Source organism: Watersipora subatra, chromosome 8 (assembly GCF_963576615.1).
Source record: "Watersipora subatra chromosome 8, tzWatSuba1.1, whole genome shotgun sequence".
Classification (NCBI taxonomy): domain Eukaryota; kingdom Metazoa; phylum Bryozoa; class Gymnolaemata; order Cheilostomatida; family Watersiporidae; genus Watersipora; species Watersipora subatra.
Genome location: NC_088715.1, coordinates 58112588 through 58138703, shown reverse-complemented (window position 1 = coordinate 58138703; position 26116 = coordinate 58112588). Strand labels below are relative to the sequence as shown.

The following is a 26116-nucleotide window of genomic DNA, read 5'->3' as shown; positions in this document are numbered from 1 at the left end:
CTGATCTCAATGACAAGATATGCTAAATAGGTAAAACATAAATGAGTGTGAAGTCTGACGACTACTGTGAGTCATGTGAGATCTGCACCAATTTACACATGTAACACCTTTTTATAATTATTAAACTATTTCAAAAATTATTTTTCAGTTCAGCAAATTGGTTGCTGACGGTTAGTCTACCAATCTGGATGCAATGGCTGCGACTCGGGTAATTGTGTAGGTAATTAATATGAATATACGATATTAATATGAATCGTTGCATCCACAACGAGTGTTACCTTCCGTCAAGCAAGGCTATTTTCCAGATGTAAACTGTAGCCTTCGACATAACATCTGCACATAAGCATTCAGTTTCAATAATATTGTTTAGTGCCACAAAACCTGTTGGCTCTTCATACTACAGTAGTTAGGAGAAAATGTAGGCAAATTCTCTTAAGATTAAAATATATACAAAGCTAACAACAGTCAAGAACTGACTGCTGAAATAGTGCATGCGTGAGTATAGACTTCTTTTACCTTCAGTGACAATTCTGAATCGTGTTCTGCCTTGAAGTCATAAAGGGCTGTGCCTGGCAGTGCTGTAGCTGATGTCATGTTAGGCTTGTGAAGGGGCAACTCATCAATATCATCTATAATATTCGTGCATGAAAATATACTGTCCTGAGTAAATAAAGACTAATAGTGTAGAGGGAGTCTATAGAAGTCTATAATACTAACAGTGTAGAGGGACTCTATAATACTAACAGTGTAGAGAGAGTCTATAGGAGTCTATAATACTAACAGTGTAGAGAGAGTCTATAATACTAACAGTGTAGAGTCTATAGGAGTCTATAATACTAACAGTGTAGAGAGAGTCTATAATACTAACAGTGTAGAGAGAGTCTATGGGAGTCTATATAGCAACAATTCAAATGTGAAGCTCACATTACTTAGGTCAGTAGCCACAGTTTGTGATAGAGAGGAAAGAACTTTAAAGGTACTTTGAGAGTTAAGTGGAGCAGACTAGAAAGAGCCTAAGCAATCTTTATTATAATCAAAGCAAAATCCGTCGCCACGATCAGATCTTGCAGAAAAGTATTGCATCGCACAGGACTCGAACTTAGATGTTCAACTTAGAAGCTAGGCATGCTACTTTGCTACTACAGCGCGCCTTCGCCATACAATTTTAATCCGTTTCAGTGTTGGCATGGTATAGCGAAAATGTCACATAGAGGGGTATAAAAACCCATAGTAATTATATAATGCAAACATCCCCTGGTGAAAATCATCAAAATTTTAAATACCAGTAAGTATTATACATATAAAACATTAGTAACTGCAACGTAAATGAATTTACAGTGTAGCTTACTAAACACACACTTAAAGGTAAGTTTTAGTACATGTACATACATATTTTTAACTATTTTACTAAACTTCAACTTTTTCATAGCTAAAATTTAATCAACTATCCTATCGGTTTCCGGCTCCTTTTCACTATAACTTTTAGCCGGCCTCATTAAACTCTTTTTAACCTAAATCGACAAGAAAGCTTGAACGATGCCGTTCTCGTAATGAAGCGAACTTTTGTCAGCAGATTAAGGGAAGTTGTTTGATCTCTGACCCTCTGTTCAAAAGGATCGCGATTCCAACTTTGCTACTAATTTTGAAGGGAACTATTACATACCATTTATTGTCACGTGAGGAATGCCAAACTGAGAGAAATCGATCATAGTATTTCTCTCCGGCGTTGTGAGAAGGTTTTCGGCGAACAAACTATCGGCATCTTTGTTACTTCAACCTAATAAGCACATGGCCGCCAAATTAGAATATCGAGTGATTTTTTGTTGAATACGTATGGCGAAATGGGACTCGAATGGCGAGGACGAGAAATCAGCATGTTCCACTTCGAAAGGCAAAAAAATCGTATAACAGGGACATCCGTAACCCAAGGGTGCAACTGTATCTGCACCACTTGCTGCTTATTGGAATTATTATGCACACACTTATTCAGTTAATGATCCCTTATGGGGCACAGGACTGCTAGGGATTAGTGTCATGTAAAAACACACAATTCACTTTGCATTCACCCACAACCCTTAGCTCAATCGTCAACTCTCTAGCTGCAATGATGAAATACATTACAAATAACATAATATAGAGTTTTAGAAGGGCATACGTGTCTAGTTGTGATAAATGTCTCTGATACTTGAGTAGAAACTCGAGCAATCATTTTGTACTAGCATGCTTTTTATGGCCAGCTCTATCACTTCACTCCTTTCTGTTCAAATACGTACAATTATAAGCGAATGTAGTATTTACCTTCGGAGACAGATACATAGAGAGCAGGAAAGGTTCCAGACTGCCCATCAGCTTCTCCATACAACCACTCCTTATCAACCTTGGCGGTCACTCGCACTTCTTGCCCGGCTTTCAGTGCCAAATCAGAAGGGTCATTTGCTTTATATGCAAAGGCAGCATAAGCAATAAGTGGTGCTCCCTGTAAAACACAGTTTTTGACCCGTTCAGTGGTACTTGACTAAAGGGTTCCGTATCCCTTGACTTATATGTTCAGTACCCCTTGACTTACATGTTTAGTATCCCTTGACTTACATGTTTAGTACCCCTTGACTTACATGTTCATTACCCCTTGACTTACTTGTTCAATAGCCTTGACTTACATGTTCAGTACCCCTTGACTTATATGTACATATATATTTACAGTATATGTCTATGTATGGTATATATATATGTTATGTATATGGTAAATATATATACCGTATATAAGTACATATATGGTATATATACGGTATATATATATATATACCGTATATATGTGCATATATGGTATATATACGGTATACGTATATATATCTACATAAAATAAAACTTAAAAAGTTAGCTTCATTTACATTTTGATGTAACTGCAAAGGCAGATTTTCACTGTAGTTGTTAACAAGTATGTTCAAGTGTAATAAAATAGGAATAACAATATCTACTAACTACTATCTACTAGCAATATCCATCTAAGAATGGAGTAGAATGACGACACTTGTGATCTAATCTACATGTATTTCCTTGATAAATATCAGGCTTAAACACTGTTATTCAAAAGACTCTCTGACCACAGAAAAATAGCACTAAATTCTTCTGAAAATTAAGTAAGTAGTCAGCTATATGCCTATAATGATAAGACTTCATGTTTGTCATTGATCTGCTTTGATGACCATACACAAGCATACTAAATGGTTATAAATTGTTCCATTAGGAAATTACTCCAGAATAATGTAAGATCGTTTACTCTATGATGATTTTCATAGAACACATTACCTTAGGCTATGTTACCCATACTTTGACAAATATGCAATGCTAGAAACCCCGGTACACAGTTATTTTTATAGATATCAGTATGTGTACAGTCTATCAAGGTCAACTATAAATAAGCGTGTTATAGCTGTCAGAATGTGTACAGTCTATCAAGGTCAACTATAAATAAGCGTGTTATAGCTGTCAGAATGTGTACAGTCTATCAAGGTCAAATATAAACAAGGGTGTTATAGCTATCAGTACGTGTACAGTCTATCAAGGTCAAATATAAGTGAACATCCAGCTAACAGAGCAGAAGTATAGAATAAATTACTAATAATAATGCCTTTAATGTTAATATAAGTCAAGAAGACCGTGACCTATGTGAATCACTTACCTTATCCTTATCACCTGATGCTTGCTTTATACCTAAAAATAGAACGGAATGGTCTGATCTTTCAAAAACAGATGAAAGGCTGCTATCTGTGCGATCGGATACGATAGTTCATTGCTTAAATGAAACAAAATCAATATTATTAAAATTATATGGTAGAATTGTACAAGTTTGCCTCATAACAGCCAAAAATGCTCACTTCAAAGATGGTTGTATACTGCATATTAGCTGAGCAGACAGAGAAACTGGTCTCAATAAAAATTATGCAAACTTTTTAGACTCCTTAGAGCAAGTGTACCATGTCCAATTACAGTAGATGGTGCCAAGGCTATAGCCAAAACTCCTCTACTTTAGCAACAAGAATGCAAGTATTTTAAAATTTTACCGCTTCCCAAATGCATTAATCCACTCATGTGAACAGACTGGCATGAGCAAACTCACATGCACATGATCTCTCGAGTGCATGTGGGCACGCTCTCATGAACAGGTATCAGCTCAGAGTTATGAAAACTCCACTGATGTGACATTCTAGCAAGTTTGTTTTGGCAAATGAAAAAATTTGAGTAAAAACATTTGATTAAAAAGCCAAGACATGAATAAAAAGAATTATGCATTCGTTTGGAAACAAATAGCAAACTACACAGTAAATAGGACAACCCTTGACAAGTAGCAAGTGACACTTGACAGGTAGCAAGTGACACTTGACTGGTAGCAAGTGACACTTGAGTGGTAGCAAGTGACACGCGACAGGTAGCAAGTGACAGTTGACTGGTAGCAAATGACACATGACAGGTAGCTCAGATATTGTGGAATTACATTAACAAGTTTTATCCATTGTTAATATGGCTAAGCTTTCCAATATAATTTAAGTAGCACTCGTAGTATATGCACCTGTATCTCGAGAAGAAAACTCCTCGTCTCGGGAATGATCAGATGGTTTCCAGAAGTTCATGTCTACATTAGGCTTGTCAACATAGCAGTCCTGTCTGTGCTTGTACTTATCTGGATTCTTTTCCTCTCGCGTTTTTTTTGCTTCATATATTCGTTGCAGCGCTGAAGGTTTACTGACTGATGGTGTTTGTTCACTGGACTCCGTGTGAAAAAACATACTGGGTTCCACCGGTTTGTTATTGTCAGTTTCAGGTGAGGTCGTAGGAGTGGGCTGAAGGACATCCGCCAAAGAGTTGTCCAACGATTGGTCCATAATTGTTTTCGTTGGTTTTGGGGAAGGAGGGCGACCTGGGGAGTCAGTTCGCTTTGAGACAGTGTTCTTCAGACCGTTGGACAGTTCTGTTGCCGAGACCTCTTGCTGGCAAAGATGGAAGGAACTAGTTCTAATGTTTAATATACATCGTTTGATTAGACTATGGAGTACCTTACACGAAACACAGACACTTACTCAACAATTGGACATACAATAAGACGACACCAGTTTCATGGCAAATGATCACAGGTGCTCGTTATATATCTTGTGAAGCAGGACAGCAGACTGAACAAAGAGCAAACATAAAGAATCAGACTAACCATTTTATGCCTCTTTATGAAAATAGCGTCTATAACAACTTTGTCCCTATTTAATGTAGTAAACACACCAAATAAATACATTGAAAATAACCATAATGTCTAACTTGCAACTGATTAAAAATCACCAGTTTTAAGCAGAGTATAAAATGTATTTTCATCAGTAATTAGTTCTAAATGCATTGTTTACAAGTCGTCAAACTAGAGGCATTGTTTACAAGCCGTCAAACTAGAGTAAGGTTCCAAGGCTAAAATGTATTTAGGAATATTTACATCATAGAATTTATTGCATCCGTCAGATGCAAGGCTAAACTGTTCCATGTAGGAAAACCATTATTTTGACTAATTCTTCAGCATTCTAAAGAAAATAAAATAATAACAATGCTAACTTTAGTTGAAAGTGTTGACTTGTAGAGACTTTAGAACTACAGTCAAACATGGATAACTCGAACTTCACGAGACCAAGCGAAAGTTTTCAAGTTATCAGAGCGTTCAAATTATCAGAGCACTGTCACAAGTCTATGTATTTATCTATTTATTAGTAAATACATGCACATATACAAACTATAATAGAAATCAAAAGCATACATGGCTTGTTTCAAATTAAATGCTTCTAATGTAAAGTTTAAAACTTTTTTATCAAAAAGTATAGGAGATTTTTCTATCTACTTGAGGTTGTTTTGTTGTTTGAGGTGATGTTATTGCCAAGACGTTTTTTAGATTAAAATTGGCAAAACGTGATCGTTGTTGAAATGCTCAGAAGAAAAGACATCTTTTTCTTTTGAGCGTTTTAACCGAAATCAATTTTGCCGATTTTTCTTGAAGTTTATGCGAAGGTCACCTCACTTTTGCATGCCTCCGAAAGGCGATCGCTAAGCGGATGTTTGGTAAAAATCAAAATTCACCAAACCTTTAGAAAAGTCATTGACAAAAATATTTTGCCGACGGTGGTAATAACGACGCCTATGATTTACGAAAAGTTCAGGTTTACCTCTATGACTTGGAATAAAGTGATTTTCTAAAGCGATAACAACCGTCTCAGTAGCCTTTAGGCAAAAAAAACTGTTCGAGTTAACAAAGTTGAGGTCGAGTTATCTATAGCAATTTATCATTACGTGGGAACGGACCAAAGAAACCATTCGAGTTAACCATGTGTTCGAGCTATCCGTGGGCGAGTTATCCATGTTTGAGTGTATGTGACTTTTTAGAGCTAACCAGTACCAGTTTTTATGTTACAAAACTACAAATAATTTAAAACTACCCTTTATTTGAGACTATCGATAGCGCTAGTAACACTGTGTTGTATTTTAGCCAGAAACGCTAGTCAATTAGAAGACCTGACAAACTTTGTTGATTTTATAAACTTTTGCTATTATATACAGTTTAACCTCGTTACCCAAACACTACGTTTCAGAAATCTGTTCTGAAAGTGAATTGTGAGAATTATTAAACAATTTTTTTCTTTACAGATAATGTAAATAATTTAAATCCTTTCTAAAACTAAAAGAAAATTTTTTACATCATCGATTTTACGTTATAGTTGTCAAGACCTATAACAGAACAGGTAATATATGACATGCAGTGTATTTTCAATTGTGTAGCAGCTTTTACTCTGTCTCTTTCCCTCAAATTTATCCATAAAACAAAAAAGTGTAAAAATAATTTGAATGGTTCTTATTTAACAAAAATAGAAAATTAAAATAGTATACTATTGCAGTAAGCAAAACAAAAAGTACTAGTAAAAGTTACATAAACCACAACGATTGAATAAAAGAGCGATTGAGGCAACTGCGCCACGTTGTATGGTTTACTTTGCATATCTCATCCGAGGAGTGTTCAAGTTTCAAACTTTCGCTTGGCATCCGAGACAAAATATCAAATTTTTGTTTCCAAACCCGGGAATGGATTGTTCTTGCGGAAATCGTGACTTTAAAATTAGCCTTTCAAATCAACGAAATCCTCACCCTGTAACATGATAAGCTACAAATTTAGAAATAGAATAAATTTGAATTCCATTACCAAAACTTACCCGAGGTGTTAAAGAAGAGAAGAGGGTTAGAGTATGAGCCCGAGGAGGTGGAGTATCTCCTGAGCTAAAAGCTAGATTATCAGTAGGACCAGGTCCCTGGAAATGTTAGCCCAACTAGTTAGCAGCAAATCAAGCGATGAAAAATGTGGGTGTTCACAGACCGACCACCAATGACAGCAGCATAATTTGCCTATCATAGATCTATGCCAATAAGCAATGACAAGACGACTCCAAAAAAGCTTTCTTTGAACAGTAAATTTACAGTGTGGTTCCTACTTAACCCAGATTAAAAACAATTCGGAGTATAATCAATGCAAAAAGCACTATCTACACGAGTAATTCTGTTCAACCTAAATAAACAATGGTTTCAATCCTAATACGACTGGATACAAACACTGGGTGGGAGCAATCCCTTAAAGATAGAGTAAAACGTTAGCTTACTACAAACAGAGACTGTGTGTGTGTTGTTAAGAGCCTTTGTTATACAAACAAAGACTCCGTAATCTTGGCTGGACATATCTAAGTCCAGTGGCGAGGGAACCTCCATGACTGGATACAAGGCTAGTTGCAGAGGGCAATTTAAAGGTTGACTTGCAACAAAATTCGCATTACAGTTATTTGATATCAAAAGATTCACCATGTCTTACTCTGTTGTGTTGTAGGTGCAAAATATGTGGAATGGTGATTACAAGCTCTTAAAAACTAAAAAACGAACAGTTAATCGCAGCCACACGAGACCGCCATAGTTTGGATTCTCTTTTTAAAACGACTCAAATGTGACGTAGTTGTGGTAGATGATTTCTGTTGACACTTTCATGCAACCTTATTCGTCGAAATATTTTCACAAATATACTTCACGCATTCAATAAAACCACGTCTATTGTTCTTACGCGTCTGTTTTATCATCATTGTAATGCTGTCACTTTTAGCAGTGATATCTTAATAGTTATAACTTACCGTAAAAATTCATTTAATTTTTTAACCTTACCTCGAAGAAGTACATATCATTGTCTGATAATCATGATGAGCCTGTTGGTCACTTGTGATAATCGAAAAGTGCTGCAAAAATTATTTTCGAAGTATTGGGTCACATGATCAGATTACTACTTCCCGATTAGACCAAACCGAAACAAAACTGTTAAGTAGCGAGCATCTATATTTGATACGGGGTCTTCGGTAAAACCCGAAGTGTTTGTCATAAACTAGTGCTACGATAAGTTTATATTGAGCTTTTTATTGGCCTTTCAATTCTTGTGAGAACATCAGGTGACAAGACAATAACCAAACTGTCATGACTACGTCAGAGAAATAAACGAATTCCAATCTACGGCGGCGTTTCGTTTTTGAGCTTTTAAGAGCTTGTAATCACATTTCCATATATTTTGCACCGACAACACAGCAGAGTAAGACATGGTGAATCTTTTGATACCAAATAACTGTAATGTGAATTTTGTTGCAAGTCAACCTTCAAGGTGTCTCAAGAACTGTTACAGTAAACTGTTACTGGAGACATAGCCAGTTACAGAGAGCAATTTAAGGTTGAATATCATTCCTGTCTCCGTTAGTGGCCTTTTTTGGAAATTGAACCCCCAATTTGTTTGCAAGTCAGGCCTCTTAGACCACTAGGCTTAAACAGAAGGCGAAGAAGTAATGTCATTAAGTTAGTTTTTTATCTCTTGTTCAGTTATTCAGGCCATAGATGGATCGTAACAATTTTGTTGATCGTCGATTATAGATCAATCATTCACATTAAGTAAACATATTTATAACTTTTTAAGGTAACAACAAGCATAACAATATTTAGTCAGTTCATTTTATTAGCTAATTTTTAGTAATTTTAACTTAGCTTCATGCCTTTATGACAATCAACATACAAGAACTATCTCTCTTTGTTCACACACTGTTTTGTGGAACAGTTGAATTGGTTACAGAGCAGCTGACTAAATTGAATTTAACAGAAATTCAAATGCTGTTTAGACTTTGTTAACACTTATCTTAAATATCATGTCTCAGTCAGATTTCTTTTCAAAATATACTGAATCTGAGCCATGTTTTTGGTGAATAGAAAGGTTAAAACAGAGAAAAACTAGAAGTCTGTGAAGAATACAGCATCTAACTTAGTTACTAACATCAAGTAGAAAACAGTGTTCACACATTTTAGTAGTCACAAATGATTGGTGGGAGCATTTTTGAGTTCTTTAGTATGCTTGGTGCAAGGATGTGCAGATAGTACAATGTGAACATAACTCCAAAATGAAATAGCATACCAAAATTACAATAACCCACATTGCAAACGGTAACTTTCTTGAAGCTTGCCACATATACCGGTATGTTTAATAAAGTACATTTAATTTAAAATGCATTAAAGGTTTTGCTGAGACTTGTGTTCTTGTTTATTTCACCAAAATTTCATCAAAGAGCATGTAAGTTGTCTTATTTTCACATGTGAATAAAGGATGTACAATATTGTTTGTTTAACAGCATAAAATCAACAATGTCAAATATTTATGATACCTTGGCTATTTGATTCCAAGGGTCTTTCTTAATTGGAAGTGAGCTTGGAGGCTCTCGCTTTGCTGTTGCTGTGATAGGAAGAGGTCGGGGTGGAGCTACATTGCCCTTAACACTGACTGCTGCAACCTTAGGAGGCAAGTTATTTTCCTAGAGACAGAGAAGATGGCACTAGCACCTGACCTTCAGCAAGCATTAGTGAATATAACCAAAAGAGTGTTAACGGACGTACCCAACAAAGGTGAGGGAGTGGACAGACATGATTAATTATTTATAGGGTGTATGTTAGTAACTTAGATTTACTGAAGTAGAAACCTTTTTCTCATCCACATAATAGGCTCTCAAAATAACATAGATAGTTCCTAACTCTTTTTACCGAGTTGACATGTAATGGTTACAGCACTATGCCAAACTTGACAGTAACGCAGGTGAGAAGAAAGTTGAATGTTATCCATATATTATCATCTAAATCAATAAACAATAACTCCTCTGTTCTTTCTTATTCATGGTGAATACAAAAAATTTTTCGAGGCAGCAAGGGTTTAAATATCCATAGAATATAAAGAGTTGAAGTCTTCTCAGGATACTCTATGTAAACTCTATGTAAACTCTATGTAAACTCTATGTAAACTCTATGCAAACTCTATGTAAACTCTATGTAAACTTATGTAAACACACATAACTAGTTAGAGTAAATGACAGCCATAGTGAGCTATCAGTATATCCTGTAGTGCCACGTTTCCAACATACATGAACAAGATAGGGTGCTACTAGGGGCTACCATAGTGAGGCATAAAGACAAGTTTGTTTATAGGTGGAAACTATAAGGTTACCTAAAGACAAACATTTCTGAAAACACGGCAAACAATATTTTAACCAGATGATACAAACACTGTAATGAATTATGGTTTTTTGCTCAAACAATATGAAAACCCTACATTCTTTTTTGATGCAGAAATGCTGCTTTCTATTCAGGTAGAATCATTTTACTAAATCTACAAAGGCAAATATCAAATATATTTTTATGTTTACTATAAGCTGCATTTAATAATCACAGAAATCCAGATTGCAAATCTAGAAACCTCGAGTGTTTATTTTTACATGTCGATTTTCAAGTATAGTTTATTAAAGCCATTATTATTACCACTATTAAAGTGATTGTATAAAAGTGTGGTGAGTACAGTGATCTCAAGATATATTAGATTTCCTCTGTCCACAGGCATTATTAGCATTGTTAAAACCAAGTCTTAGCCAATACGTGCTTGTAAAGACTCTGAATTGAACGTAATTGTGTTTAAACCAACTATTAGCAGCATCACAGAAGCTTATTGAGGCAAAAAATACTTTCCATTATATAGCCATACTTCTACCACCATCACCTCAACATAAGAATTTGCCAACTTACGATGTCAACTTATAATGTGTAATTTGAACGAATGATTGACACACTCACTTCACAATCAAAGTGATTTAAGAAATGGTAGTTTTTGAAAAGTTCTAGTTTTGTAAACAGAGTCGAAAAGGCGAGTAATAAAAAATAAAACCTAAAAAAGCACAAAAAGTGCATAGCGTAAGTCCATTGGAGTACATTACTCATGTATCTATATTTTCTGTTATTTTATGTCTATTTTAGATTCTATGCAATGCTGAGGCTACAATTCCATTTGTGTGTATTCAAGAAAAAGTAACAACAAAACCTTATCTAACTGGGTATTACTTTATTTAATTAGTTTTTACCACTCCACTATTACACCACTATGATATTATGACACCACTATGATATTATGACACCACTATGATATTATGACACCACTATGATATTATGACACCACTCTGATATTATGACACCACTCTGATATTATGACACCACTCTGATATTATGACACCACTCTGATATTATGACACCACTCTGATATTATGACACCACTCTGATATTATGACACCATTCTGGTATTGTGACACCATTCTGGTATTATGACACCATTCTGGTATTATGACACCACTCTGGTATTATGACACCACTCTGGTATTATGACACCACTCTGATATTATGACACCACTCTGAAATTATGACACCACTCTGATATTATGACACCACTCTGGTATTATGACACCACTCTGGTATTATGACACCACTCTGATATTATGACACCACTCTGATATTATGACACCACTCTGATATTATGACACCACTCTGGTATTATTACACCACTCTGGTATTATGACACCACTCTGGTATTATGACACCACTCTGGTACTATTACAGCTCCCCCAACTGATGAGTAATAACATAGCAAAACTAATAACAATGTAGAAACAATTCATAAACTGCACTAGAGTTTACCCTAAATTAATTATTTAATGGATAAACCAATAAATATGATAACCGAAAGCATTTAGCCAGAAGGCTGGACTCGAGTTGCATTATCATTGCATGATGTTTGAGATGAGCAATGTTACCTTTGTCACTAAAGAGTCAGTGTCAGAGTGATGATCGTTGACTGGTCGTCTAGTAGGTCGTATAATGGTTGGCTTTCTAGGAGCTGTGTTTGCCGATATGCCGTCAACTGTGAGTAAACAATAAAGACAAATAGTAGAGCCAGCCTATACATCCCTACATTATATCTATGAAAAACAAACACTCGGTGTGATCATTCTAAAACCAACATAGTTAACAATCTTAACAAATTGCTAGTATTCCATGAACATACATGACATATAACACATGTACAAGTATAAACATATAAGCATGCTTCATTCTAATATGAAATAAAGATGGCTTTTTATGAAATAAAAACTATTTAAAAGGTAAACACAAATATAATGAAGTAAAACTTGGAAAAAGCATAAAATACTAGCAAGGTTAACTCTATTGATGTTATTAATGTTGTTAACTCTATTGATGTTAATGCACACATTGTATTTCTAGTACAGTAAATCTAGAAATGATTAGATCTAATGAAAGCTTGATTAAAAACTATATTGTAACTTCACTACTCATTGACAATAGGTCTACCCAAATTAGTACAGTAATGCTTCAACTTACGAGTGCTCCAACGTACGAGAAACTTGAGATACGAGCTAGCTTTTAAGCAAGTGTTAGCACTAACATACGAGCCATGTTTGAGATACGAGCACTTGAGTCAGTTGCCAAGTATGCCGGAGGTGTTTTATGAGAACAGCATCACTCTGTATTTTTCAACTGCTCAGGTTATACTTTTGTACCGTATTTTTTTGCGCGATTTTCAGCGCAGAATTATGTGAATTAAAAGTACTGTGCGTTGACCGAAAGTTTGCCAGTAAAATGAAAGATAATGCAAAGAAAAAGCAAATGATAACAGTTGATCTTAAACGGAAAATTATTGAAAAATATGCGAAATGTGTATGCGTGATTGAGCTAGCTCAGCAATTTGACAGAAATACATCCACAATTATCAAACAGAAAGATTATATTCAGGGCATTTAGTTCGCAAAAGGACTAACCATAGTTTATAAACGGCACAGCGATCTTCACGACGGCTGATGGAGAAACTGCTCAGGCATTGGATAAAAGATAAACAATTGGCCGGTGACAGCGTACTGAAACGATGCTATGTGAAAAGGCCGGTGCTATCCATTAAAACTAGCCTGGGCATGGCTCTCGTGGGGGATTTGGAGAGAGAGCCTGGGACACATAGCAACACGCGGGGAAGACAACTCTAAAAGTCGACTTCTGCAGTGGCTAATATCACAATCGTTATTTCAGAAGGAGTATCATGTGACGGTCTTTTTTATGATCTTCGCGAGTATTATGTATTATTTTTAATCTGAATTGGCAGCAAACAAACGCTGGTTGGTAAGTATGAAATGTTGGTTGCATAATAAATCAATCACGGGAGTTATATTATTTCATATGTTTAATTAATTAGGTTTTGATTTAATTGTAATCAAAAATTAAATCAATTGAATAAAATATTTTCACAATAACAATACAAACGAATAGCAATAGAACAACAAAAATGAATCGCACGCTGCTAGTAAAGAAAAGTTTATCTAGTAAAAAGTAATCTCAGTTTTATTTTACTCGCGAGTATTGTGATTACTTGCGACAGTTATTATGAACAACTATGGACAATTATGGACCTACCACTGCAAAACGGTGCCATCTGAAAGCAAATACTCTTTCCGAAGCTAGTAGAAAGAACTATAAATTAGTCAAAACCTACGATAATATGTTGTAAAGCTTGAGACTGTTTTGGTCTCAGCGTGACTATGCCTAACTTTGATAGATGATTTTTTAATTGCTCCATTTTTTATCAGTAAATGAAATGAAACCGCAAACGTGAAAACGCAAGAGAATAGTAATCTACGATTCTTATCGTTTTGTTATCAAACGGGGTATTGCCTAACTACCCAGTCTATCAAAAACATAGGGCCTTTCACTAGATCAAGTCACGTTACCGTGACGATAGGCTTTTAAACGCGTCACATCTAATACATCATGAGATCGGAATCTATCGACACGCTTTCATTAGTATCAGTCTGAGCGTCATATGTAACATATGTCGCTCGTTTTGCCGAAGTTATCTTAACTTTTTTCCGCCATGTGTCCCAGGCTCTCTCTCCCAATCCCCACGAGAGCCATGCCCAGGCTACATTAAAACTATAAAGATAGACATTCGGACAAGCTGGCTAGTGGTCGTGCATTAACCCTTTGTGACGACACCTGTGTTCGTCCTAATTGCAACATGTTGAAAGGGCGACAAAGGCAAACGTCCTTAGGTAGGTTTATCTTAAAACGGCCGGCTGGTCGTGAAAGCGAAACAAAGGAAAAATTAGCTAACCAGCGAGAAACTTCAAACTATGAACGCCGAAGAAATTTTAATTACGTTAAGTTGAAAATGAAAGTTTGCTTTTAGGTTTGCTTTTAAGTTTGTCTTTTAAGACATTGATAAAATCCAGATTTATCAAAGTCAACTGTCGTAATGAAGGATAACTTATATCTCCCTCCCTGGCAAATGCTAGCGTTAGCTGCTATTGTATGTATTTAATTTTACATTTTAATTAATCGCATTTCCTTGCATTATTTTTTATTTGTTGCTTTTTGAAAACATGTGGTAAGTTAGGACAATAACCAACATGTTCTTTCTGTTACAATATCTTGTTTTGAGTGTTTTATTTGCATTTTTTAGAGTATGGAAACCAATCAATATATATTTGATTGTTCTATATATAAATAAATTGCACCAACATGCGAGCAAATTAACATACGAGCTCAGTCTCGGAACGCATTAAGCTCGTAAGTCGATGTATGACTGTACATCCATTGTTGATTGATAATCATTTTTAACCACATGACATCGTAGATTTTCGTAGATCTATGCCATGTCAGTACATCTATGGTTGTGAGACAAATATATCAAACCTTTGAAATACACAAAAATGATATCTATCATAAATCAGTAGATCTAGTGCTATTGAATAACTTTATGGGACAGTTACATAGATCTATAATGGGTCAGTACCTCTATGGCTGGTTTATTAACTCTCACATGTTATCCTGTCAGTCCTCCTAGGCATAAGCCAATTCCCTATGGTGAAAATCAACCGTAATAATAGTTTACGAAACATCAAGCTCTAAAAGTGAGCTTTTGCTGCTTATGTAAACAGCTGTTAAACCCTTCACTGCCCATTTACAAATTTATTTTTCAGCCTACTGCCAGTCATTTTATTTTCAATTGCCGATTTTGCAGCATGATATGTATATACTTTTTTCAATTTCAAACACTATCTAGAACAGTCTTGTTACATGTTTTATGTTGGCAACATGTTAACAAACAGAACTACACAAACAAATTATATGTATTAATATATTGGCAATTGCAAACGTATGTGAAGTTACGATCGCTACAAAGCTATTACGATTCTCTACAATGTTCCTTACTCTTACAACACTTTCATCACCATCAGAGTGAGTTCTGTGACTCATCGGAATATTCACTAACGTCTGAAACTGAATTGGCTATAAAGTCATCAACAAAAGCTGTTCTTTTTCTAACACGGAAGGCGCTTGCAGAGGCCAGATTACAACTAAAAAGTTTGATTGTTAGAAAAAAATGTATGTTTTTGACTTTGAAACTTTTGATCAAAGATTATAATATGCTTCGCACATATAGGCTAATTTTTGAAAGAAATGTTCAGACATCACTGTCATTACCATAGAAAGTACCAAAGATGGCTGGTCATGTTGTCATGAATCAATAATGTTCAGTGACTACAGAACCACATTAAAACTCGCAAAAAAGTTCCCATGGCAGTCGATCGTAGATTTCGCATAAACTCACAGGAGGCAGTAAAAGGGCTAAACTCGGGAAGCTCTGGCCACTACACCTAGTCTAGGTTGATTTTGCCATTTTAGGAGTTGTCACCTTTTTAGGCGTTGTCCCTCTTGGTCAAAACTAAATTCTAGTGTGTTGTTATTGTTACACAATAAAAGTAGATTTGAATTTAAAATGTTAAAAAATTAACCTTGACTGTTCTTCACATGAAGTTTCATCAGTTCTAAAATCTAAAACCTCATCAAACGTGATACGTCGGATAACAGAATAGCCAAAGCTAATCACTATCTAGTCCTTGGCATCAAATCAGGAGGTCTCCAATCAACAAATGGAGCCTGCAGCATAGGAAACAGTCTCGTATTATATACACCTAATCAGTTACCATTTATAGGAGAGTTGTTATTGGCTACACGAGTGCTGTTTCTGTCATTCTTTATGGTTATGTTGGCAGCGGTAGCAGGCTTGGAATTTGACGAAACCTGAAGTATAAGAAGAAATAATAATTGCGACGGGAAGGAATAAACACTTACATGCAGGAATGGACGATTTTAGTTAAGTTTATCAATTTCATAAAATCAACTAATTTATCTGACAGCAGTTTACAGATGCTGACTTTGCTGATTACCAAAGTCAGCGATCTAGTAGCTGAAACAAATGATTCGGCATAGTTACACTTTATAAAATGCTGATAAGCAAAATATATAACCATCAATTTTAAGTTAGAAAACGGCCTCAAAATGAATGGGGGGAGATTTGAAGTATTCAAATATAGTCGAAGTATATTTAGAGGCAGTAGAGGCATTTGATTGGTTTTACCCAGACACAGTCTGTTCTGTAATAGTCCTAATCCTCACACATTGAAAACATTGGTTTTACCCAGACACAGTCTGTTCTGTATGTAATAGTCCTAATCCTCACACATTGAAAACATTGGTTTTACCCAGACACAGTCTGTTCTGTAATAGTCCTAATCCTCACACATTGAAAACATTGGGTAAATTCCACAAATGTAAATAACTAAGAACATAAATAGTAAAGAATAATAATAATAATAATGCAGATTTAATAGTTACAAAAAACATTTAAATGGTTCAATGTAATTTGTAACAAAAAACAAGCTAAATTTTGTCAACAAATGTCTTCATATTATATCTTAGAAAACTATCATTTCCAATGATAAAACAGCAAAAAGACAAAACACTACTTCAGAAATTTCAACTGCATGATATTTAAAAGAGAGGCAAAATAGCTGTGCATCACCTCAAATTTAAAAAAAATTCAAGGCGTAAATCACAAGAGAGACAATAAGAACGTACAAGCATAAAATTAGGAGACTCTGAACAGTTATAGTTTGCTGACCAACACAAGGTCATTACATATCACCAATGTATATATGCTTTCATAGAGTAATCGATATTTATGTTTATAAAAACATATTTTACATATAAGGCCCTAAAAAAATAAATAAAAAAGCTATTGTCATGCGGTGCCATAAACGCAAAAACAGGGTTTATATAAGGAAGACTTGAAACTGCTGAGTTTATGTATACATCTTATCTCCTTAGACAAAATATTTAGAAACTCGACAATATAATTGTTGAGCGCATTTTTTGGGAAAGACAAAATAAAATCATCACAACTTAGATATCTGGTACTTGAGGATTAAAACATATCTGTGATATATGAAGGAGTTACTGTAAAACCTTTAATCGAACGCCACCTTTACTTGAACGCCACCTCTATTTGAACATCACCTCCAATTGACCGCCACCTTCAGGGAAGGGTTGAAAATTAGAGCGGCACTCTCCAATTGAACGCCACCTCCATTTGACCGCCACTGACATCACTTGATCTTTACGAGCCCATAATACAAACTGTCCAGTAGAAGTGTCCATAAAATTGTATTAATATAAATCGTTTATATCAATAAAAATTAATTCTTCCGTCGTCCAATTCCACAGCTTTTCATTTTTTTCCGTTAAAACTTCAAAAGCAATACCATAGGAGTAATCAATAACAGTCTCAGGCTAGTGGTAGCTCTCTTTCTAACGCAGTCTTTCTACTTCGAAGTAGCCTACATATAAACAAAAACGACAAACTTACGATGGTAGGTAAACTTTCAAAGCAACGCCATAGAAATAATTAGTGTCTCAGGCTAATAGTGCTTCCTTGTTTAACGTGGTCCTAATACTTTTAAGAACATGGGTATAAAAACCGGCTCGCAAGTTTTGGATTAGATGTTAAGTTTACTAAGCAAACTTTTACACGTTGCGTTAGTGCTGAATGCAGTATGTGAAAGTTTTGCTCTGCTAAAAATTGTTTGGATGCTAATATCGATTAGTTCAGCAGTGCAGAAGAAGAGGTGAGGTTAGATGACATTGTTGAAAGTATTGGACAACTAGAAGATGTTCGTTCCATCAAAAGCAACAATCAGAACACAGCTAACCGAACAAACGATAAAAATATTTTTGTTTTAAAACTGTTAATTTTTGTTTCTGCATGTAATATAAGTATGATTTATTTATGTCACTTGTTCATGAATATATATTTGTATCATTTGATAGATTACTATTGTATAACTTACACACTGTAAATATGCAGATTTAAAGCATGTTATTTAATAGCATCCTGGTGGCTATCGTAACACGGCTTACAATTAATCGATGCTCATAACTCCGCTTCTATTACACATAAAAAGCTAGTTTTGGCTGCAAACAGTAGCAAACATATCAAAGAGTGCTATGAGCTGTTATTCAACAATGTTAAATATATATATAATAAAAATATACCTTCAAGTTTAAAACGAAATAAAAATTGAAAATGTCAACAAATTGCAAAAGACACAGTCTATAATATCGGGTTAATTGCAAGCAATAGATATCAACTGGTAGAGATATTTCTCAGTTTCTCGATGCACATTATTAAGAGATTTTTGACAAGTTAAAGGTAAGTTAGCAGATTTATTGCATCCAAAAAGTTTAATATCGCTCCACCGAAAAATGGGAGCAAAATAAAGGTGACATAAACTTCGCCCGCAATAGGGCTAAATTATCTTCTGAAATTTCTGACGAGCCAATTGAAAAATAGACTGCCAGCCTCTATTTGACCGCCGTCTCCAATGGACTGCCACTATAGAGGAAAGGTTGGAAAATAGAGCGCCATGGCATTCAGTGAGAGGCTTTACGGTATGTATACGGAATGATATACGAAGTGATATACGGAGTGATAGACGAAGTTATATACGGAGTGATATACGAAGTGATATACGGAGTGATATACAGAGTGATATACGAAGTGATATACAGAGTGATATACGAAGTAATGTATGAAGTTTTATGCAAAGTGATATATGAAGTGATATACGGAGTGATATGCGAAGTGATATACGGAGTGATATACGGAGTGATATACGGAGTGATAGACGAAGTTATATACGAAGTGATATACGAAGTGATGTACGAAGTGATATGCGAAGTGATATACAGAGTGATATACGGAGTTTTATGCAAAGTGATATATGAAGTGATATATGAAGTGATATACGAAGTGATATACGGAGTGATAGACGAAGTTATATACGAAGTGATATACGAAGTGATGTACGAAGTGATATACGGAGTGATATACGGAGTTTTATGCAAAGTGATATATGAAGTGATATATGAAGTGATATACGAAGTGATATACGGAGTGATAGACGAAGTTATATACGAAGTGATATGCGAAGTGATATACAGAGTGATATACGGAGTTTTATGCAAAGTGATATATGAAGTGATATATGAAGTGATATACGAAGTGATATACGGAGTGATAGACGAAGTTATATACAAAGTGATATACGAAGTGATGTACGAAGTGATATACGGAGTTTTATGCAAAGTGATATATGAAGTGATATATGAAGTGATATACGGAGTGATATACGGAGTGATATACAGAGTGATATACGGAGTTTTATGCAAAGTGATATATGAAGTGATATATGAAGTGATATACGAAGTGATATACGGAGTGATAGACGAAGTTATATACGAAGTGATATACGAAGTGATATATGAAGTGATATACGGAGTGATATACAGAGTGATATACAGAGTGATATACGGAGTTTTATGCAAAGTGATATATGAAGTGATATATGAAGTGATGTACGAAGTGATATACGGAGTGATAGACGAAGTGATATACGAAGTGATGTACGAAGTGATATACGGAGTGATATACGGAGTTTTATGCAAAGTGATATACGAAGTGATGTACGAAGTGATATACGGAGTGATATGCGAAGTTATATACGAAGTGATATACGAAGTGATATACAGAGTGATATACGAAGTGATATACAAAGTGCTATATGAAGTGATATACGAAGTGATATACGAAGTGATATATGAAGTGATGTACGAAGTGATATATGAAGTGATATACGGAGTGATATGCGAAGTGATATACGGAGTGATATACGAAGTGATATACGGAGTGATACACGAAGGAGACGTGTAGACCTTACAGGCAGACTGTAACATGGTACACAATTATACAGGTTGATGCAACACCAAGGGAAAATATTAGGTTGAAAAGCAAACACACCGATTCTGTAGGGAAGAATTGAAAGTTATATCGCATTTGCCTGAGAGCGCAGCCAAAGCGAGAGCAACTCTGTCATCGTAACAACCCATTTAATTAACTAATTGATCGGCTGTCTAAGGTTCCAGCTTGACAGTCACGCGAGTCACAGCGTTGATTTCCTCTGCTGAGTGGCACTCGCCTCGGGAAACTTGCTGAAGGCTGGCACAGACAAGCCCCAGCTCATGGTACACATGCCAATAATTACAATCATCAAAATGTCATATCCTAGTATAGATTTTTTGCAAAGCTGACACCTGATAATTATTACATTTCTAGGTTTCACATAATACAAAAGAGTGATGAGCAGATCAACCAAGTTGGCATATCGATTTGGATCAAGCTCTCGAGTTTTTAATTCAAATGAATTAAAGCTATATATGAACTTTGAATTTTAAAAGATTTGAAATTAGAAACTTATAATAAAATTTTAGTTGAGTTAACCCTTCCGCGGGCGAATTTTCAAAACTAAATCAGACTCCCATGGGGGAATTAATTTTCCAAAAAATCAATTTTTTTTAAAAGGTTCATACACTTTTCTGTGTGTTATTATGTGCATATATCTATGTTTAAAGGCGCATATGTTTACATGTATATGTCCATAGGCATATATATATATTATAAACAAATAAAAATGTATAACATAAAATATATGCTTTTCATAATAATTGTCTATTTACGAATGATATTTTCGAAAGCATTCTCCTTTACAAAGGCCCACATCAGTCTTTGCACCATGTACTTATTCGTGTAACAAAGAGCTCCCACAACGATGTACTTCCTGGATTGACAGGCTCAAAAAACTTTTCAAAATACTCTACTGGTTGAGCATCTACTGGAGTAAATACTGGGCCTGTCACTGCTATAAACTGCTGAATTGTAGGAGATTTATCTCTGTTTATGTTGGTTATATTCTTCCAGGCACTGGCATCACTCCTTCTCACATCCTCATCATTACTGCTACCAGCCTTTTCATCACTGTCACTTCCAGATGTAATGTCATTCCAATCACAATCCAAACCTGATTCACTGTCATCTCTTGCTACTAAATCTAAAAAGTCACTGTCAGCTCTGAATCTCTTAGTAATTTCGGTACTAGTACTTGCTTTATTAGAATAATCTCGGGAGGTTCTTTTAGAAGTAGCCATGACGGTAAACTAAAGTCAAACTCTCGAAAAATTCGGTAAATAAAAGCTAAAACCGAACCAAGAAATATAAAAGTTGATAAACTATTTAGAACAATTTTCTAATTTTTTTCAAAAGTTTATTTATTCATCACTGCTAAAAACGATCATTTTTCTTCAACCTTAAAGTCAATCTTTGAGGCTAACCGAAACTACTATATTGTAGCTTGCTATTGGTGAAAAAAGTAAACAAAAAACGGCATTTAGCTAACCAGAAACTGCAATAATAAAATACGTTACCGAAACGACAAAAACGTCGCACTGCCCATTAGCAGCCGTGTCGCAAAGCGACAAAAACGTCGCTCTGCCCGCGAAAGGGTTAAGGTAAAATCTGATCACAGCTAAAAGGAAGAAAAGGAAGTAGCGAAAAGATTTTGAAAGTGATCTTTAAAACTGATTCTTTCCAAAAAATATATCATCCAGCACCGATTTAGATTAATCGGATATTTTATTACGTTGATACAATAAAAAGAAAACATTTACAGCTTAAACGATAGTTCATTGTTTATTGAATAACAAGTACTCAGTAGAGACTCACGTAACCAAACTGGGGAGCTAAGATATTCAGTCGAGACTCACGTAACCAAACTGGGGAGCTAGGATATTCAGTCGAGACTCGCGTAACCAAACTGGGGAACTAGGATACTCAGTCAGGACTCACATAATCAAACTGGGGAACTAGGATATTCAGTCGAGACTCATGTAACCAAACTGGGGAACTAGGATATTCAGTCGAGACTCGCGTAACCAAACTGGGGAACTAGGATACTCAGTCAGGACTCACGTAATCAAACTGGAGAACTAGGATATTCAGTAGGGACTCACGTAACCAAACTGGGGAGCTAGGATATTCAGTCGAGACTCACGTAACAAAACTGGGGAGCTAGGACATTCAGTCGGGACTCAGATAACCAAACTGGGAAGCTAGGATATTCAGTCGAGACTCACGTAACAAAACTGGGGAACTAGGATATTCAGTCGAGACTTGCGTAACCAAACTGGGGAACTAGGATATTCAGTCGAGAGTCATGTAACCAAACTGGAGAGCTAGGACTTGTTTACTTGTAAATATATAAATGTGTCAAGATTTTTATTCAGTCTTTAACTTATTGGAAAGGTTACCGTAAAACCTTTTTAATGATTCCTAAATAACAGTCAACTAATTTTGTCTTGAGTATAGTGTAGTCATATTCGTTCATCACTAAGGTTGGAGGATGGGAAAAAAGACTGCATCATAGGGAAATCGAACTCGCAACTTTCAGCATGGTAGACTGACAACTACACCACTCTATCACCAATCAAAGTGGAAGATACTTGTACCTGTAGTTATTGACACTGACGGTCTCTCACAGCATTAATATGAATATAAGTACTACATCCCTTACTCACAGTCCCTCTACTAGGCCATGCTATGTTCCTGGTAGAAAGGTGAGTGCAGCGAAGTCTCAGTGTTGTGTAAAAATGGTCCTATAGGCAAGAGACTAGGTGTGTTAAACATCGCTGTTTTTCACTTGAAAGCACTTTGAAAGTCAGTACGCTGTATTATTATTTGATGTTTAATGTTGTTTTAATTAAACTTGTTTGAATATTATAAAAACATGTGCAGAATCTTCCATTTTTGCTGAATAAAAGATGCACAAATGGCCCAATTTCTAGATGTTTGCTATATACGTGTATATAAAACTTGTATATACACACTTGTATAGAGCTTATATACAGGCTTGTATAAAGCTTATATATACGCATGTATAAAGCTTATATACATGCATGTATAAAGCTTATATATACGCATGTACAAAGCTTATATATACGCATGTATAAAGCTTATATATACGCATGTATAGAGCTTATATATACGCATGTATAAAGCTTATATATACGCATGTATAAAGCTTATATATACACATGTATAGAGCTTATATATACGCATGTACAAAGCTTATATATACGCATGTATAAAGCTTATATATACGCATGTATAAAGCTTATATATACGCATGTATAAAGCTTATATATACGCATGTATAGAGCTTATATATACGCATGTATAGAGTTTCATGCGCTTGTATATAATGTGTTACTTAGCTGTAAAAATACATAGACAACAGCATATGGAAATACCATCAGAGAGTGCAACTAATCAGTCTCTTTGTTCTGTCTTTTATGCAAAACGCCTGAATATCTTTATACAACTTTCCATCTTTAGCTAAAATGGAAACATGGAACAAGCGAATATGTTAATCTGTTGTTAGACCATTATGAAAAAGCATAACCAGCATCTTTTAAATATATTCTTGTTGATTGTGAAAGGCCAAGGAACAAAAGCAAATCCAAATCATATTAGATTTTTAGTGAAATTTCCAAACCTTTGTTACCTACTCCACACCCTTGGGAATATTGAGAACATAAGCCAAAATTTGAAAGTACTTTTTAAAGATATTTTACTCTTTTTTTTTACTTTTCATGTATCTTTTGCTCTTGTCTCCGTGATTGACTTCTCTAGCACGTTGTAAAAACTGGCTCGACATGCTGTATTAATCCACCTCAGTGTGTTACAAAACAAGAAATATTTCATCAAATCCTGCCAATTTAATCGTTTGCTAGTTAAAGTTGAGTCAATTCGGTGGTTGAGGAAAGATTTTGATTTAAATATTTACTATAATAAGAGCTGTCTCCATTCGTCTGTCCAAAAGCTACGAACAGAAGTAAGAAAAAAAGATCGCTTCGTGTGGGTTTCAAACCCATTACATTCAGCTCCATGGACCAACACCCTACCACTTGCACCATTCATTCACCTGTAAAACTTCAGAATAATTGTGTATATACTTATTCTCTGTGCTTTACGGGTCTACCTGACAATCTCTCGTAGCACACTAGACTGTCAGAGTACTAGTGTATATATAACATCGTAAGAATTACAGCAGAGTGGAATTGTAGAGTTGATGACAATCAAAGAATCTAAACAAATCCAATATCTAGACAAGGTCATTTCTAAAAGCAGACATTCTCAGGACATTGTTGATAATAAACAACGGACTTTTATGGCAGTCAGGTTTACACTAGAGCAAATACCAAATGCATATTGTTTACAGAAGTCCTATGTTGAGCAACTGAGCTGTTTGACGCTAAATTGTTGATATCTGAGTTATTGTTAATACAGCGGTGTCAGTTGTCAGGACTCTTGAAGCCATTAAAATGCTAAAGTCGAGAATGCTATATGTCTGGATGATCGGTCTCTCAATATCCTTATACACATATGCTAACCACAAAATTATTTTACACCATCATATGCAAGTATTTTTAAAACATCGAACGTAAGTATTTTTAAAACATCAAAGGTAAGTAGACAAACGAGCTGAACAGAAAGTACTGATTGTGATGAGCTCGCAACCAACACAAGTACCAGCAGGACTACTACTATTACTCAGCCCGAACTTAACTAAATCCACTATTGATTCACCCGGTACAAGCATTTTTATCAGTGTTCATCAACGAATCTATTGTAGTCTGTCCCTTGAGAGCAGGCAGCAGTGACTAGCCAAAGGAGCCGCTGACTATATAATAGAGACATATCGGTTGGTAATAGCTGCGAGCTAAGTTCTTGCTCCTACAATATGGCTAACCATGATGTCGGGGAAACTCATGGTACTCCATACTCTACATTCTGCGAGTGCCATGTTCTGTAAGAACATAGGCTATCACGGTTCTACTCCACTTACTATAACCATTGCCATAACCACTTCCTGCCATTGCCTTCTGTTGGGTGTTTTTATTAAAACCCGCAGAGAAGCTTCTCCGCTTTTAGTCAGGATGTTTTTGGTCCTGCAGGGTTGCTAGCCACCCTTCTCATCCACACTGGAGTGCAGATGAAGAACCAGTTCGGTCAATGACAACCCAACCAGATTTGGCACCAGAACAATTGCTGTTGGATACCCTTCCTAACACTACCAGTGGTCCTTACGTGACTGAACTACTGACCTGTTGATCATAAGCCTGCACCCTAACCATTGAACCACGCGGCTCCATACGCCATACTAATGCATATAAAGGCATAACTGGCCTCAGCAATAGCACAAAACCAGCCTTCAAGGTATGCTTGCAGACCTAATGGAGCCCACAGTATATCAGCCAGACATCTGCCTGCAAGCAAGGACTTACCCAGCATTGACTGTCGAGCACCTGTCACAAGCTGCTAATGATGCAATGCCAGCTATTGTACGCGCTGAATCAATCTGACACTTTTGCCGAT

At 35.7% G+C, this 26116-nt stretch overlaps 1 protein-coding gene across 3 annotated transcripts in view; it reads right to left on the bottom strand.

Annotated features, from left to right (window-relative positions):
* The window catches only part of LOC137402038 (SH3 domain-containing protein 19-like), a 36069-nt gene that overhangs the window by 623 nt on the left and 9330 nt on the right, over nucleotides 1-26116 (bottom strand). Inside the window, exons 6-13 of one of the 3 annotated variants that reach the window (XM_068088508.1) lie at nucleotides 16437-16533; nucleotides 12198-12304; nucleotides 9741-9887; nucleotides 7227-7322; nucleotides 4568-4985; nucleotides 3680-3711; nucleotides 2299-2476; nucleotides 517-629 (exon numbers count right to left, since the gene is read on the bottom strand). In XM_068088508.1, the coding sequence (XP_067944609.1) occupies nucleotides 517-629; nucleotides 2299-2476; nucleotides 3680-3711; nucleotides 4568-4985; nucleotides 7227-7322; nucleotides 9741-9887; nucleotides 12198-12304; nucleotides 16437-16533 (1188 nt within the window). The remainder of the gene's footprint in view (nucleotides 1-516; nucleotides 630-2298; nucleotides 2477-3679; nucleotides 3712-4567; nucleotides 4986-7226; nucleotides 7323-9740; nucleotides 9888-12197; nucleotides 12305-16436; nucleotides 16534-26116) is intronic. The other 2 variants (XM_068088509.1, XM_068088510.1) reach the window with 2 other exon arrangements.